At 43.0% G+C, this 15,857-nt stretch overlaps 1 protein-coding gene across 3 annotated transcripts in view; it reads left to right on the forward strand.

The window, feature by feature from the left end:
- Nucleotides 1-15,857, forward strand: part of RASGEF1A (RasGEF domain family member 1A) — a 43,936-nt gene that overhangs the window by 14,725 nt on the left and 13,354 nt on the right. For 2 of the 3 annotated variants that reach the window (XM_042818795.1, XM_042818797.1), the window contains exons 1-3: nucleotides 4,514-4,563; nucleotides 6,122-6,298; nucleotides 12,440-12,568. In XM_042818795.1, the coding sequence (XP_042674729.1) occupies nucleotides 4,537-4,563; nucleotides 6,122-6,298; nucleotides 12,440-12,568 (333 nt within the window). In that variant the 5' untranslated portion in view covers nucleotides 4,514-4,536. Of the gene's footprint in view, nucleotides 1-4,513; nucleotides 4,564-6,121; nucleotides 6,299-12,439; nucleotides 12,569-15,857 lie in introns of those variants that run through there. The other variant, XM_042818796.1, reaches the window with a different exon arrangement.

Raw genomic sequence — 15,857 nt, forward strand, 5'->3', positions numbered from 1 at the left:
AAATAAGACATGTAAAACCAGAGACTGAAAAAGAAAAATAACAAATATACATATACATTAATACAACTGAGCACACTAACAGTGTTGCTGTAACAGGTTCTGCCAAAGCAAACAGAAGATTAGAAGATTGACTTTCCAGACTGACAATTTTGATCAGCTAATCGTGATGTTAAAAATAAACTTCTTTTTTTGTTAAGCTATTTTCTAAAAAAAAAAAAAAGAAAAAGGCTACCCACGTGCATTGACAAAAATACCATATCAAGAAGATTGACATCAGCAGACATGCAGTTTTTTCTTCCCCTGGGCACCAAAATGCTGATGCATGTACATGCTCCCTTCTTGGCATAATTGATTTTCACTTTCTGCATGGTGGCATATTCTTGGAATAGCTAGTACAGTAGCAAGCAGCAATATGCAAGCCAAGGGCAAACCAGCTAGAATTAGGCCAGGGCTGCTTCATGTTGAAGCCAAGCTTGAACCCAATTTAAAACTGACTATCAATTGCTTTTGCAAATTCAGTTTTAGAAGAATCTAAGAAAACTAATAAAAAGAGTGCATGTTACATTAACATACTGTTCTTCCACACTGTGTCAAAATCAGATCAAACCACTCACAAATGCTAAAAAACAGCCTGTATGTGCTTCTTGTATCTTTTCTTGGAAAACGAGGCATTAGACATGCTGAGCAGCCTCCCACATCTCCAGAAAACGCACAGCACGAATAGGGATGGAACAAATCTACAACTGTAGTAGAAGCAGCTGTTCAGCTACACCCTGGCTGCCTAAAGTGGCATTTATGCATGACATGTTTTAGCAGCCCTTCAAGTAGAGCTGGCTAAGCCAACTATGTTTTTCCAAGATCTTTGTCTGCCACTCACTCTTTGACTAGCTGTTAGTACGCACTTACATGACCTGAGGTTTGGGGATTGGAACTTGATGATCTTTGAGGTCCCTTCCAACCTCAGCCATTCTATGGCTCTATGATTATCATCCCTTTTCATCTATACTCGTGCACCTGTCAATGGGTGTACTGTTTTTCATTGTTCTTGTTTGTTTCTTAAACAAACTTGATTCATCCCCACCACTAGGCACACAGAGACACCCACCATACATCACAGTGACGTCTCCCAGCTGAATGCAACTCAAATCTAAGTTAGCAGGCAGGGTAATTCCTATGAAGAACAGAATTCTAAGAACAAAATACGCATGAAAATCAGGAACCAAACTTGCTGCTAGCAAGCTTCTTTAGACAACCATGCCAAAATAGCAACTAGCATCTCAGCTGCTATTACCAGCCATATCGGTATCACAGTGAAAGCGTGCTGTATTATGTTAAGCTCGCTGTATTGGCAGAGGCACAAAAAGCTGGGAATAAGCACATGCCCTCTCTAAATCCTGGGGAATAGCTTTCATCTCAATCCAAGAGTGAGAACTGAGCATCAGTGACACAGGTACTCTCAGTGATGTGTCACCCAGCCGACCTCATGCCAAGGAAAGTTTGTTCAACATGTAGGTGAATGACTTTTACAACTAGCTTTCTATCTCAGTTACTACAGAAAGCATACAGCAGTGAAAGACATCTCAAGTTGTTCTTATTTTTGGCTTGGTTTGCTCTGAAAATTACTGGATGTCTTGGGGTAGAGCTGGTCAAGACCTATTCAAGAAAACAATTCAAAAGAAGGAAAATGCCATTTCCAACTACAAACTTCATTGGCTCTGACAAAACTATTGTGTGGAAAGATTCATTGTGTCTCAGGTCAGAGAGGTATGGTTGATAATAACCACAGACTGATAGTTACAGCACTCAACCCCACTTCAAGTTCCAAGCTTACAAAGCCTGGCTCAGTTCAGAACCGTGATTAGAAGCTCGTCTCCCACTCCCATCTGCTGCCAAGTTATTAATGTGCCAAAAAGTTATTCTGCAGCATGATTCTCTGAAACTGATGACTGTTCAAATGTGCCTAAAAATTACTTGAGAACAAATTTCAAATCTTAAAATATGTATGCAGCAAGGAAACCTGGAACATCTGTGCAGCCCTCCAAATAAGACTAAAAATCTATTGTGCCGCAAAGATGTTTGGTGGAGGCTTTGAAGCTTTACCTGCATTCTGCTTCTTAAGTTCTTATAAATACTCCATGCAAAAGCCCCATCTGACACCACTGTTATTACTGCTTGTGCAGTTTGAAGGCATTTCCTGGACAAATGCCATATTTCAGATGCAGGTAGAGTGTTTAGTCAAAAGCCAAGACCATTGGTAAACAAAACCCACAAACATAACCCGTGTGCATATTTAATTCACCACTTTTTCCCATGTTCTAAATGCCAGTATTAGGCAACATACATCAAAGTGTTCTAAAATGTAATAGCCAAGAATATACTGCTATAGCTATGCCTGTAATGAGTATATCTAAATGGTTTCCAAAATCATAGCGTTATGTAAGTATAACGCACTGTTGGAACAGAATGTAATGTGCAAATCCAAAGCCTTTCAATATCCTGCCCACTCCCAAGGTTGTGTAGATTCCCGGACAGCAGTTCAGACTCAGAGTAACAAACCAGGTTTGAGTTAAAGTCAAATGTGCTTCAAAAGACAAAGACAAAGGGCTTTGTCCCATTGTCATATTTGAACGACTCTGTGAAGAATGCCATGCACAGTTAAGCCCACTTTCCTTCTTGCCTCCTTGGTTTCTGTCCCTCTTTGCTTCCTTCACTGCAGATGCTAGGGCTTTAAATCGTATCAACACACTCTGTTACACAAAGCCAAATCATAATAACAACTAGATCTGTGTGGAAGGTGACCAACAAGTGCATAGCTTGACAATAGTAACTACAAAGATATCGTTTCTGAGAGAATCTCTTTGTACTTCAAGTTAGAGCCTCAGATCAGTATTAATGATATCCAAAGTTACTTGCATTTCTTAAGTACACCTGTGTTTAAGATGCACACACAGGTATATTTGAGTAAGTTTTCAAAATACTGTTTTCTAAGACCACTGAAAACAAGAAAGAGAGAGGAAAAAAAAAAACAAAACAGAATGGAACAGATTTTTGCTAAGGCACAGTGGGATTAGACAGCTTGGACAGCAAGTCTGCAGCAGGAACAGAACCCAAATACTGAAAAAAAAAAAACAATCCAGTTCAGTAGATAATAGAAGATGCTGTGCTCTTTATGCTGACGTTAGCTGGTATGAGGCTGAAGCAAGTGGCAGGATTGAGACAGGCAAGCATTAGCGCTGCTGACTCACTCTGCAGCAAGAGATTCCCTGATCGGCCTCATTGAACCAGCACAGCCTTGCCTCAAGTTGTTTTTCCAGCAAGTTACAGAACAAGTACAAACTGCACCGATTAAACTTGCTCTAGGGTCCACCCACCAATAACATGAGGCAATGCCTAATGAAAACATCTTCAAAATGCAAGCAATTTGTTGAGGAACAGAGCTTACATAACTACAGAAAACAATTAAACCTTGGAGAGTTTCTGTATCCCCAGATGTCAACATTTAGAATACAGCTAGCTAAAGGCCACCCTTCACACTTAGCAGAAAAAGAAATCGAAGCAAAATGGTAAAATGATTCGCTTACTGCATGCTACCTGAGCTGAATATGGGAAAAGAGGAATCATAGAACGGCCTGGGTTGGAAAGGACCACAGCGATCATCTGGTTTCAACTCCCCAGCTATGTGCAGGGTCACCAACCAGCAGACCAGGCTGCCCAGAGCCACATCCTGCCTGGCTTTGAATGCCTCCAGGGATGGAGCAATTAGGTAGCAGTTCCTCACAGCCCGGGTTGGGCACCCTCCCAATGCGTGTTCCTGCCCGCACCGGCACTCTCATCCTAGGGCTTCTCCCACGTTAATCACCATGGAAACCAGCGAAGCCTTCTACAGTCAGCCGGACCCGTCAGATAAACACCGATAATAAGCAACACGAAACGAATGAATGCCTGGAGACCACGGGACAAATTCTAAGTCATCCCGAATCAAGCAAACGAAACAGCAGGATGGGAAAAACGCGTTTACGGGAGAAAAGAGAAAGCTGCGGAACGGAAAGCCCTGGCTACTCCCGAGCTGCGGGGCTGGTGGGCGTGCGGCGGGGGCAGGCAATCCGCCCGCAGAGCCGCCGAGCGGCTGCGCTTGGGTAACGCGAAGCGCCTGTGAGAGCGAGAGGAACCAGCCCGGCGATTAACAGGGAGGGCTCGGAGCCGTCTGTCAGCACGGCGCTAATAACCGGGCTGTAAACGAGCGGGCGGGAGAGCTCTTTCCTCCCGCCAAGCTGTCGGGACCGGGCGCTTCTTTCTCACGGAAAGCGCCGTGAAGAACGGGCGTTCGGGGAACGGGCGCTTTGAGAACGACCTCGGCGGGACGCCTCCCGCCGCACGGACGGACGCGCTCGCACAGCCGCCCCCGCTCTGCCGACGGCTCCGTTTGAACGGGCCACGCTCCCTCTTCAGCCAACGGGCGCCGCGCTGGGCGCTGACGTCACGGGCGGCGGGAGCGGGGCGCTGTGCTGCCGGCCGGCCCGCGCCCGGCACTCGCGTATGTGCGCGGCGCCCAGGAAGATGAGGGTAAGCGCGGCGGGGCGGCGGCAGGTGCCGGTGTTGGGGAGCGGGCGGCCGGCGGGGTAGGAGCGGCTGGCGGAAGCGGCGCGCCCGGCCGAGGGGCGCGCCCGTTGTAAACAGCGGGGAGCACCGTGAGCGGGGGGAGGTAGGAGCCCCGTCCGATAAAGGGCTTCAGCACGGTCGGCGCCTCGAGGAGCGTCTCGATGGGGGGTTTGAGACAGCAGTCGGCTTGCCTTACACCCCGAGTAGGAGCTGGCGGGGGGACCGCCGCGGTCCTTATGAGGGAAAAAACGCGTCTGTAGATGGATGAGGAGCGCTGCTGCGGAGGCTCGGGGCTGCGGCACGTTCCTGCGCACTGCAAGCCTAAGGGAGAGCTGCGGGATACCGAGCATCCTCAGCACCTGCCGGGGCTGAACCGGCAGCTCTCATTTCTTTCGTGTTTCGTTTGTTGACAAGTTGAAGGCACGCAGCCCCGCTACTCAGCATCGTGGTGCTGCTCCTGGACGAAACAGTGCTGCCCCAGCAGCACGGATGCCCGCCTCGAGCTCTGCCGTGAAGCCGCAAAACCCAGCTTAGCGTACGAGCACCGCCTCATCCCTTTCGTCTACATCGGTGCTTTTCCCAATGTGACGGTGCATGCTGTTTCATACTGGGCGAGAGAGAGTCCAGCAGCTCCCCCTGCCCCCTTCTCGCTTAACCTTCGCAGCAGCGTGGGGGGAACAGCCGTGATACGACACATAATGGCTCTTTCCATCTTTCCATGCAGTGGCTGCACGTTTTGTTGGGCCATCTGGGTATATTGAGCTTGTAGTCAGCTTAAAACAAACCCCAAAGCCCACAGTTTATTTGCCGTTGGTAACTACAGGATACAAATATAACTTGCGGCCAAGCAGAGGGAGGTGGAAACCCCAAGGCTTTGTGTGGTTTTAGTGTTGCGACAGCAGGTTTGTTTCCTAAGCAAAAATCTCCAAAGAGACTGTTATTAGAGCTGTATGTTACAGCCAGTCCATATTACAGCACGCAGTGCCACGAAGCGCATGGTGTGAGGAAAGGTGCAGCCCTGCTGCTGCAAGCAATATCCATGTGCAGCAGAAGATGCCCTTCTGCAAAGACATCCAGCTACAGAAATGGGGAAAGATTTATTATCGTGAGTCAGGTGTTTTGCCCACAGATGACCTCAAAGAAGTAGGAAGAGAGATGCTGTATCACAGTTGTTGTTTGCTCGGTAAGGCAGAGTCCAGAAAACATTTTGCGTTTTCATCCCTGTTTTATGCATAAGGAGCCAAGGGAAAACAGGAGAGAAAAGGAAAATTGACCACAGCGAGGAGAATTTTTACAGTTTCTGCATCTACAAGCCCTAGTGCTGTAGTTTCATGAGCATTTCAAACCCAAAATGCAACTCAATTGTGTGCGACTGTATGGACTCAGAACACAGCTCTCATGTCCAGGGTGCATTGAAGTCAAGTATATAATTGTGTGTAATGTATGCCTCTGTAAAACCCATGCAGTAAACATACTCAAAACAACCTTGTCTTTTTCTTTTTTCCTTTTGCCACTTCCACAGGAAACTATGCCCCAGACGCCAATATTTTCCAGCATGCTTGGCTCCAGCTGTAGTGGACAAGTGCAGCCTGATACAGAGAGATGCGTGGACCCTGTTTATCAGGATGGGAACATTGTTTCTGGATCACTGGAGGCCTTGATAGAGCGCCTGGTACCCACCATGGACTATTATCCAGATGTAAGTAGGCACTGAAAGGTTTGTTTTCTTCCTTTAGTTTTCCTAAGATAGCACCAATCTGAATCCTAAACACAAGAAATTCTACCTCCATCCAAATCATGATTAAGATGTAGATTAAAGAAGCATTTCTTTTGCTTGCAATACTCATTCACTAAATATGTTACTCAATAGGGATGCTCCTTTCTGCCTTTTAATAAGAACACCTGTTAGAGAGATAAAGCCATGTGAACCCAAATGGGTGCCCTGAGAGCCAATTAAAAGCAGCATTAGCCACAATTTTCAGTCCCTCTAAGCTGCTTTACCTCTAATGCAGCCAAGATTAACGTCTAACCATCTCCTACCTAGGGAAGTGGACCAATTCTTTCAGCTGAAATCAGCTCTAGGGATTTTTTTTTGTTTTGTTTTCCCCTAAATTTTCTATGCATCTCCTAGTTAGATCATCAGAAAAATAATAATAATAATACAACACATTGATTGTAATTAAAATGCTGTCTCTCTCAATACATTTCTGCGAGCAAGTGCTGTAATAACACTTTTGAGCCTAGAAATGATTTGGCAATGATTAGATGTCCTCACTGCAGTCCCCCAAAGTAAATGTTGCTGGTAATTCTAGGGCATGATGTAAGATTCTGAATGAGTGATACTACTGAGTGATCACACTATCACTTAAAATGTCCCTTTGTACCCATCAATGAAAGACATTATTTAAACAAACTGCCAAAAATCAGATTATATAGCGTATATTCCATCTGACCTGTGAAAAAGCAGCATGACAGAAACAACCCAACTCATTCTAGGACTGACAGAGTGACAGGAGTCTGCAGTCAGTGTTGACTGCTATGTAGAACTTAACTGTGGCAGAGCAGGCCATGCTAGCCTGTACCTCATGGAACGTTTCTCCATCTCATCAGCACAGAACTTAATGTGCTTTAACACTGGTCACAATAAAACCTACTTAAGCTCTCACATACACACCACCCAGTTTCCAATCACTATACACAGTAAATACACTCCCCTTCCACATGAGACCCCCCACGAGTTCAGTGGTATAAGCAGCAGAATTCCAAGCAATTAGTGGTGAGAGATAAAAACAGGAGAAAATCAGGGTGTCTTAATGTTCTGGTTCAATCCTAAAGCTCTCATTTAATTATGCTTATGTACAATTGCACTAACTTCAATAGATGCTAAGTACCAAATGCTCTATAAGGCACAGAGGAATGTCCATACTTAGGCATTCCACTTGACTTTCCCTCCACCCCCAAGTACGTGGGGTAGAAAGAAGGCAGAGCTCAAAGAGAAACACAAAATTCAGTATACCAGTTAAACAGCCTTAGGCTGCCAAAGGCAAACGTTCCAAGGAATCAGCTCCAGCTCCTTTTATTTAATACTAGTTAATGTAGTTACTTGCTGCTTGGATTTCTGGAATATCACTAAGTTTTTTAAGTAGCTGTTAATGTACATCCCTTATTGTAACATAGAATCTATATATAATACTACTAGTCTGAAAATGGTTCCATAAAGCTAGCGTTACTTAAGGGATCTGTGAGTTATTTTGGAATGTTGTTGGTTTCCATGGTGCTCTCACATAACCTGTGCAAGGGAACATCACAGTCCATGTGAGCACAGAGCCCATCAGGAGGCTGCAGTTCAAATGGACAGCAAACTGACAGCTGAGTGATACAGCAGAAGCAATCGAGGGAATTCATGGGACAGGCAGCTGGAAAATGGTATTAAACCAAATTCATCTCCTATATAGCAGGACACATTCTTTTAGATAAATCAGATCACCCAATTTAGTCAAAAGAATTAATTTGACAGCAAGTGGATGAATAAGCTTTGAATGACAGAGATGGAACTGTATTTGAGTCATTTCCAAACGCAAGCTTTGGATTTCAATTCAGATTTCTGTTTATACTTAATTTCTTGCCCATTTCTATTTTTAGGGAAGTTAGAGCGGTAGCCATTTAGTGTCGAGGTGCTGTCAGTAGGGGGACTAATACCTTTTGCTCAAGAGGAAGGTGTAAACACCTCCCAGCTTCACATCTCTGGCTGCACACGCACAAAAGGATAGCAAGGCACCAGCAGTTAAGTTCCATCAAGAGAAGATATTCGGTGTGTTAGCAGAGGTTACCTTTAGTTTCAGGGAAACACATTTATAAATTACTGTACTGCTGCAAATTTCCAGATTAATACAGCTGAAAGCAATGCTTAGAAGGCACACAAAGCTGAAGATTGTAGTCACCTTCCAGATGGAAAAAAAGGGGGTGGAGGAGAAAGCAAAACAGTATCTTTCTGTTCTCGTTACAGAGCAAAACAAAAATGTATTTGCCATGTTGACAGGACAAGAGACAGACGAGAAAGGACAGGAAAGATAAGGACCTACATTTGTATACTGCTCTTTTGAGGTTTGTTTGTGTAGAGGGACTTGCTCAGCTCACAGGAAAATGTATACTTGTGAGACAGAGGAGTTCGAGAGGTTAGGAATGGAATGTATCAGTCTGCAACTCTTGTGCCCAAGCAAAAAACATTTTAAGAAAATATTTCACAAACATAAGACTGAGCAATGAGCGCACAAAGGGATTTTTTTCTTTTTTTTCCTTCCCCAGACAACAGCAGTACATTCTTGGGTCAGAGAGTAACAATTCCTCCTTTAGTCTTGCGTGCTTGCCTTTTTTTAAATATAATTCAGCTCATCTCTTAGCAACAACTTTAGGCACTAAAGGAATCCGCCTTCTTTTTCTCTTGTAAAGCACAAGACCCTTTTTGTGGCAGCTAAGTTGTTCTAAATGCAGAAAGGAATTTTTTTTTTTGCCTTTTCTCTCAAATACCTGTCACTTTTATGGGGTAAGCAGAGCTTAACTTTCAGTCTCACAGCTTATGGAAGCATTTTTAATCAGTCTTTGTCAAAGCTGCCTGCTTCTTAGCTAAATTGCCTTCTCCAAACCGTCTTCACATCCGAGAGACTGCCTGTGAGAAGAGTGTGGGTCTTTACACTGTTATAACACCTTGCTAATATATGAGGGCTGCTCTGAAAGTAATGCCTTCTATTTTATTATCTTGACCCACAATGCCAGAATCAGATGTTGGTGGTATGGCAGTAGAGGCTGAACCTTCCCCTCAATATTCCATTATATTTTGTTGCTGTGTGACAGATGGCAGCAGAGGGGCAGATTGACAGAACAGTGTCTGACATGGAAGCGCATATGAAGCAAAGGTGTGTTGTTGAATCTCTCTGCATGGAAAAAATGGCATCTGGTGACATTCACTGATGCTTGCTGAACATGTGTCTATCAAATCGTGTTACTGAGTTCTTCATATCTGTTGTAGCTTCCATGGAAATAAATAAGAGGCATTACTTATGGAACGGCCTACAGTGGAGTACAGGTGTAACAAGTAACAGAAATCCATGATCTAGAGAAGACATCTGACATTCGTATGGAGTATTTGCTGTCCATTACAACCATATTCCTAACAACTGTGACCTGCTGCTAAGCTGCAATGCATGGCTCAGTTCAGCCTCAATTTTCCTTATTGGACCGGAAGTGGTTATTAGCAGAGAGGCAGAGATGAGGCTCAGCCCTGCTCTAGGACATGTTTAACTCATTTCTTACTTGCTGTTAACCAGCATAGGCAACACTAGTATCGAAAAAGAAAAGCAATGAAGAATAAGAGCAGATCCTCATGAATTGTAAACCAGTGTGTTTTAATTGACCATAGAAGAACAATTTCGTTTGCCAACAAACTGAGACCAGTCCCAGCAATGTGACTTGAAAAGTGGAGTGAAAGTACAGCAGATGGGTTCCAGAAATATGATAATTTGTTTCTAAAACTTAGCAGTTCAGTGTGGTCTGGAAAAATACTGCACATGTCCAGTGCAGATGCCATGGATTAAGAGAGAAAGCAAGCCTTGAACGGAAAGCTGTGCTTTTATGGCCACGTATCTTCGCATGTCTTTCCAATTCAGCACTTTTTTGGACGTCATACACAGCACTATCAGAGACCAAAAAGAAGTATAGGTCATCTAGGTTGCTCTCTTCTTACAGTGCAAAAACAGGGGAATGTACTCTGAGCAGGGCTTTCTTGCAGTTACTCTGAACAAACACTATGCCACATCAAACAGGCTCCCACCAAGAAGACCAACACTAGAATTAGTACAACAAGCAAAATTATATCTTTCCTTAAAAAAAAAAAAAAAAAATCCAGTTTATCAGAGCTAAGGTCACTGACAGGGCAGGGCAGCTTGCATTTCTGTTTCTCGCCACTTCAATGTACGGGCATCTTTCTGTCAGGGTTCCACACTCCCAAGTACACATGAACATGGGGAAGAGATGAAAGTACACAAGTCCATAATTGTTTTTTCACCTCTTTCTTCCTTAAATGGAAAATAGGGTAAAAGCTATGAAGAGCTGCTTCATGTTTCCAGAACAGACATTTTCACACAACAGCTGCTGTATCCAACAGCTAAATTCCTTTCCCAGATAGGCCAGACTCACAGTTCCAAGTTCAGGGATGCACTGATAGAAACAAGCACAGAAATTGGCTAAAAAGAAGTCAAGATAACCAGGTACAGATTATTCCCCCAAAACCAACACTGCTCTCTCTCATATTTTAATTCCCAATGTGGGTTGTATCAGTTGAAGATCATTCTCACATACATCAGCATAAAAGGTTCTGATATGTTGATAAGTGTCTTGTTTTGCGAATCATTTTAGCTCTTCAGCCTGATGTTCAAATCAGAATGCATATTTTAAACGCCTCTGCTGTATCACAGTCTGTTTCTTCATTAGCTTCCTCCACAAGTTTGGGACAGAGCTAGATTTTCCAGAGACGTGTGCTTAATCTATTACACACTTCTTGCACTCGCACATTCTCAACACACTGATTTCTAATTAACTTCATTTATTTCAAAAACAACAACAACAAAAAAAACACTTTTTTTTCCCCTCCCTTCTGATATTTGGCATATTTTAGTGTTAGAATTATGCTGTAGGTACTTGAGAAGTTGAAATATTTTCCTTTAATAGCAATTCCTTGTAGTTAAAGAGAAACCCCGTAGTCTTTTCTGGAGTCCGAGATATCACTGTTTATCTATAAGTGTGCTATAGAGACTACAAGCAGCAAAATTCAGTTGTTAATAGCACAGGTGCTATGTTTTAGACATCTGGCCTAAGTTTCCTTGCCTAATCCAAGGTAGTTCACTGACTGTTGGCACACCTGGCTGCGGTCTGCCAAGTCACACTTCTAATATACCATGTGCAGATGGCAAAGCAACAGCACGCTTTGCAAATGTAACATAGGGTAAATGAAATCTGTAGTCAAGGAGATGCCCTACAATTTCCCAACTACAGATTTTGTCAGAAAGCCTCAATAGGAAGACAGAAGTCCTTATTGAGATGCTACTATTGTTACTCTAGCAATCATCTAGTTACATCCAATACAGAAGACAAGTCTGAAACACTGAAGCAAGATCAGGACGTGAAGGCATTCGTTCTCACATCAACATGACTGCATAGAGTATCATTTGGAATATAACGCATTACAGCTTTTAAAATGGAAACAGGTTATTTCTAATGAGAAATAATAACTGTTGACAATTCTTAGCACTATTCATGCTGAAGAGAGTCTGAAACAGGCCCCATACCGATTAAGTCACGCCTAAAACTGAATTATTGTCATACGGCCTCAATCTAAGGTACAGATTGTGTCAATGATTGTGAGGAAAAAGGAAAAAAACCATACATGAAAAAATTATATCTGTGGTTTGGAACACACACAAAGCTTTCTGTTGCTTGAAGGAGGGCAATCACTTCCGAAGAAATCAAGAAATAACAGTATTTGTGTGACATAAACATCCTACATTGGATGTATTTCATTTGTCTTTTTGGTGAGTGATAACTAGTTAGGCATATTACGTTTGGAATTCTGAAAACAACAGCAGCACTCTTAAAGTCTACTGTGAAGAAGAAATGCAGAGCTAGAAAACACCACGACATCTCTGAAAGAGGGAAAAATTACTCAAAGTTTAATGACAGAAAGCTACATTCCTGTTTTATAGACTAGTTTTTGTTACAAGTCTCCAGGGAAGACAGATGATTTTCACTGGTTACTCAAACTTGCTTTTTCCCCTCTCTGCTCCCACAGAGGACTTACATCTTCACTTTCCTGTTGAGCTCCCGAGTCTTCATTCATCCACATGAGCTCCTGGCTAAAGTGGGACAGATCTGCATTAAACAGAAGCAGCAGCTGGAAGCCGGGACCGAGGCAGAAAAGGTAAATGAGCCACTGCAGCTGGCAGTGCTAGTGGCATTTATTTCCCACCCTTTCCTTTTCGTTGTAAAGCTAGATAGATTGATAAAGAATAAATTGAAATCGTCATCAGCACTTATTGCTGAATATGCTTTTATTTGGGTCTTCCTCCTTGAAGCTCTATTGCTTCTCTGAGAATTACTAATGTAGGTTGTGTAGTAGCTCAGATTGGAAATAATGCAACTTTGCTCCAGCATGCAGCACTGACCTGCAGCTTAAAGCAATGTGTATCTGCCACAGACCTGCCCAGCAAGCTGTTTGGGCTTTTGCCAAGCAAGTTCTGTCTGGAATCTTATTGCAGTCACCCTGTCATGTTCTCAGAGTTGAAAGCTCTGCTGTAGGTGCATAAAACCTGTTTTTGATGGAGCGTTACAAGTCAGCGTGATGGTAAATAAGGAAATTTCATCTGATGAAAATTAAGGGATGCAGTACTTAAAATAGTAGCCTATGCTTGCACATCTGATTACACAGCTTTACCACAACTGATTAAACCCAACTGGGTGAGTTTATGATATGCACTGATATCCATTTAAGTCTCCCCATATGGAGAAAGTGCACTGAAGGACCTGACTAAAGATGAAGTACCAGAATAGTCCCAGCTGGGATGCAAATATAAGTGGCAGAAACAAGGATGAAATCAGCAAATACTTAAAGATCTGAACTGTTCAAATCCTGTGCTTATTTTAGATCCATTCTTCTATTATGAGAAATAATAAGCTCACATTCCTGATTCTCAGCACATTGATAGTCCCATTTCTTTTTCTCCTTGTAACAGCAAGACTCCAAGTAGGGAGCATGAAAAGTAGCCCTTGAAGTTTGGCAACAGAGTTTTTGACATCAGTACTGACCTAAGGGCTTCTTTCTTTCTTTTATTCCTGCTCTGCAGTCTCATGTTATATCACAACATTCCTCCACAGGATAAAAAAAACAACACAAACTACTTCATGCAGATTGACTTATATGCAGGTCGGTTACCTCATCCACTCATTAAGCAGCTGTGTAGCTATGTTGGTTATGGGGTCAGGGAGGACAGATGCAAGAACTATCATTCTGCATTCAGAATGTATAGTTCCCATCACCACCCCCAACAGGCTCACAACTCACCACCCCAAACCTGGTACATTGTAAATGGCAGTGTTTCCTCAGCTCTGCCTAACTAAACAGCAGAGGTAGGAACTTGCAAGAGATTCTGGGACCATCTGAAACAAGGGGTAAAGCTATCTACAGAAAAGTGAAGACAACTGACAGCTGTCTGTAGTTAGTATCAAAATATATCATCTGCAATACTTGGATTTAATATTAAAGGATTACAAGATGCAACTCTTCTGTGAATGATAATACACTTAAAAGTTTTAAAACCAAAAGAGAAGCTGGGCAATAAGTCATAGAATTATAGAATGGCCTGGGTTGAAAAGGACCACAATGACCATCTGGTTCCAACAACCCTGTTATGTGCAGGGTCACCAACCAACAGACCTGGCTGCCCAGAGCCACATCCAGCCTGGCCTTGAATGCCTGCAGGGATGGGGCATCCACAACCTCCTTGGGCAACCTGTTCCAGTGCCTCACCACCCTCTGGGTGAAAATCTTCTTCCTAAGATCTAACCTAAATCTCCTGTGGCTAAGTTTAAAACCATTCCCCCTTGTCCTATCACTATCAACTCATGTAAACAGCCGTTCCCCCTCCTGTTTACATGCTCCCTTCAAGTACTGGAAGGCCACAATGAGGTCTCCCCAGAGCCTTCTCTTCTCCAAGCTAAACAAGCTCAGTTCCCTCACAGGAAAGGTGCTCCAGCCCTCTGATAACTTAAAGTAGTGTGATTGTGGCTATTCAGCAAATGTATTAAGAAACATCATGGCTTCCACACTGACACGAAATAGCATTACATTCTAACAACAGGATGTGAAATAGAGCTGCTCATATTGCAAAACATCCACAATGTCAGACGTTCTGCTGGCAGTTTGGAAACAGCCCTACAGAAGAGCCAACAGCAAGGTGACAATAAAACACAAGGTTTGGAAGGCTACCTTAATTTACATGCTTTTCTAGGTGCTTTTCCTGTTATGCCCTTGATTCCTTTCTACCCCCTTAGTATGAACTCTAGTCTTTTCCTGCTTACTAAACACAACATGATTGGAAAATACTACCTAAGATTTCTGACATCCCAATCAAATCACTCCTTTGCAGACCTCCATAGCAAGCACCTGTATGTTTTACAGGAAATAAAAAGCTCCTAGCATTTGCAAACATTTGTTTTTAAACAAATACAAGATCATTTTACATGCAGCATGGAAATTCTCAGCTCCAAGCCATTCTACTTATTCACTGTCATAACTCACTGGAGTATCATCAGCTACCAGCACCTTCTAATTAAGTGGCTCCAAAGCAGGAAATGGCTGGCAGAAGTAGTTAAAGCAGCTCTGATCATGTCTGATAAGAGGTTTGCATAAACAAACTAAGACAAGAAGCTGGCTGACTTGTTGCCCGGGTAGTGTGTGAGCTGGAGAAGTGGCCACGAGCCAGGTTTTGAGGTTAGGAACCACAGTGCTGATCATTTGTTTTTGACATCATTTGCTAACAGAGAAGTCCAGAAGAAAAACAGCTGAGAGAAAAGCGGATTAAAAAGAAAAATGGGATATCTTGGCACCCTTCTGGACAAACATAAAAACAAAGGGCTTCACAGTTTAAGATATCAATTATCATACACTTGTCACTATAGCTACGCTCAAGTTAAATTTCATCCCTTCACGTCAAGCTGAACTCTCTAGAAATATGTTAGAAATTAGAGGGACTCAAACAAGATGGTCACAGAGAACAAAAACCCTTGTACAGTATTACTTGATGACCAAAGTACTTAACAGAGGTATTTTTCTTCTCAAAACAGTACTTCTGGGAGAAGTATTCCCCTAGATTTCAGAGAACTCAGGCCTTGCTGGGAAAGGCTGACATCTGAAGCACAGCAATAGAAGCTGTAGGTTTATTGCAAGCATGACAAAAAGGAAAACACACCGTTGCCCACGTATCTGTGATTTCTATCTAGGTTACCACAGATTGCAAGTGGCAAGCCTGTCACGCTGCTTTAGGCTTCATTAGAATGCACCTGAAACTGAAATCTCATGTTTTGCTGAGCTACTGGCTTTAGTGTTGCATTCAAAGTACATCTCCTTTCCCTGAGCATTAAAAGCATCAGATAAAACAATGAGCCTTTTACACCTGTAATCCCAAAGAGAAAAACTGCTTGCTGTTGTCCTG

The sequence above is a fragment of the Centrocercus urophasianus genome, unplaced genomic scaffold, assembly GCF_019232065.1.
Source record: "Centrocercus urophasianus isolate 14NV4802_14NV808 unplaced genomic scaffold, USGS_Curo_1.0 seq_17, whole genome shotgun sequence".
NCBI classification, from domain to species: Eukaryota; Metazoa; Chordata; class Aves; order Galliformes; family Phasianidae; genus Centrocercus; species Centrocercus urophasianus.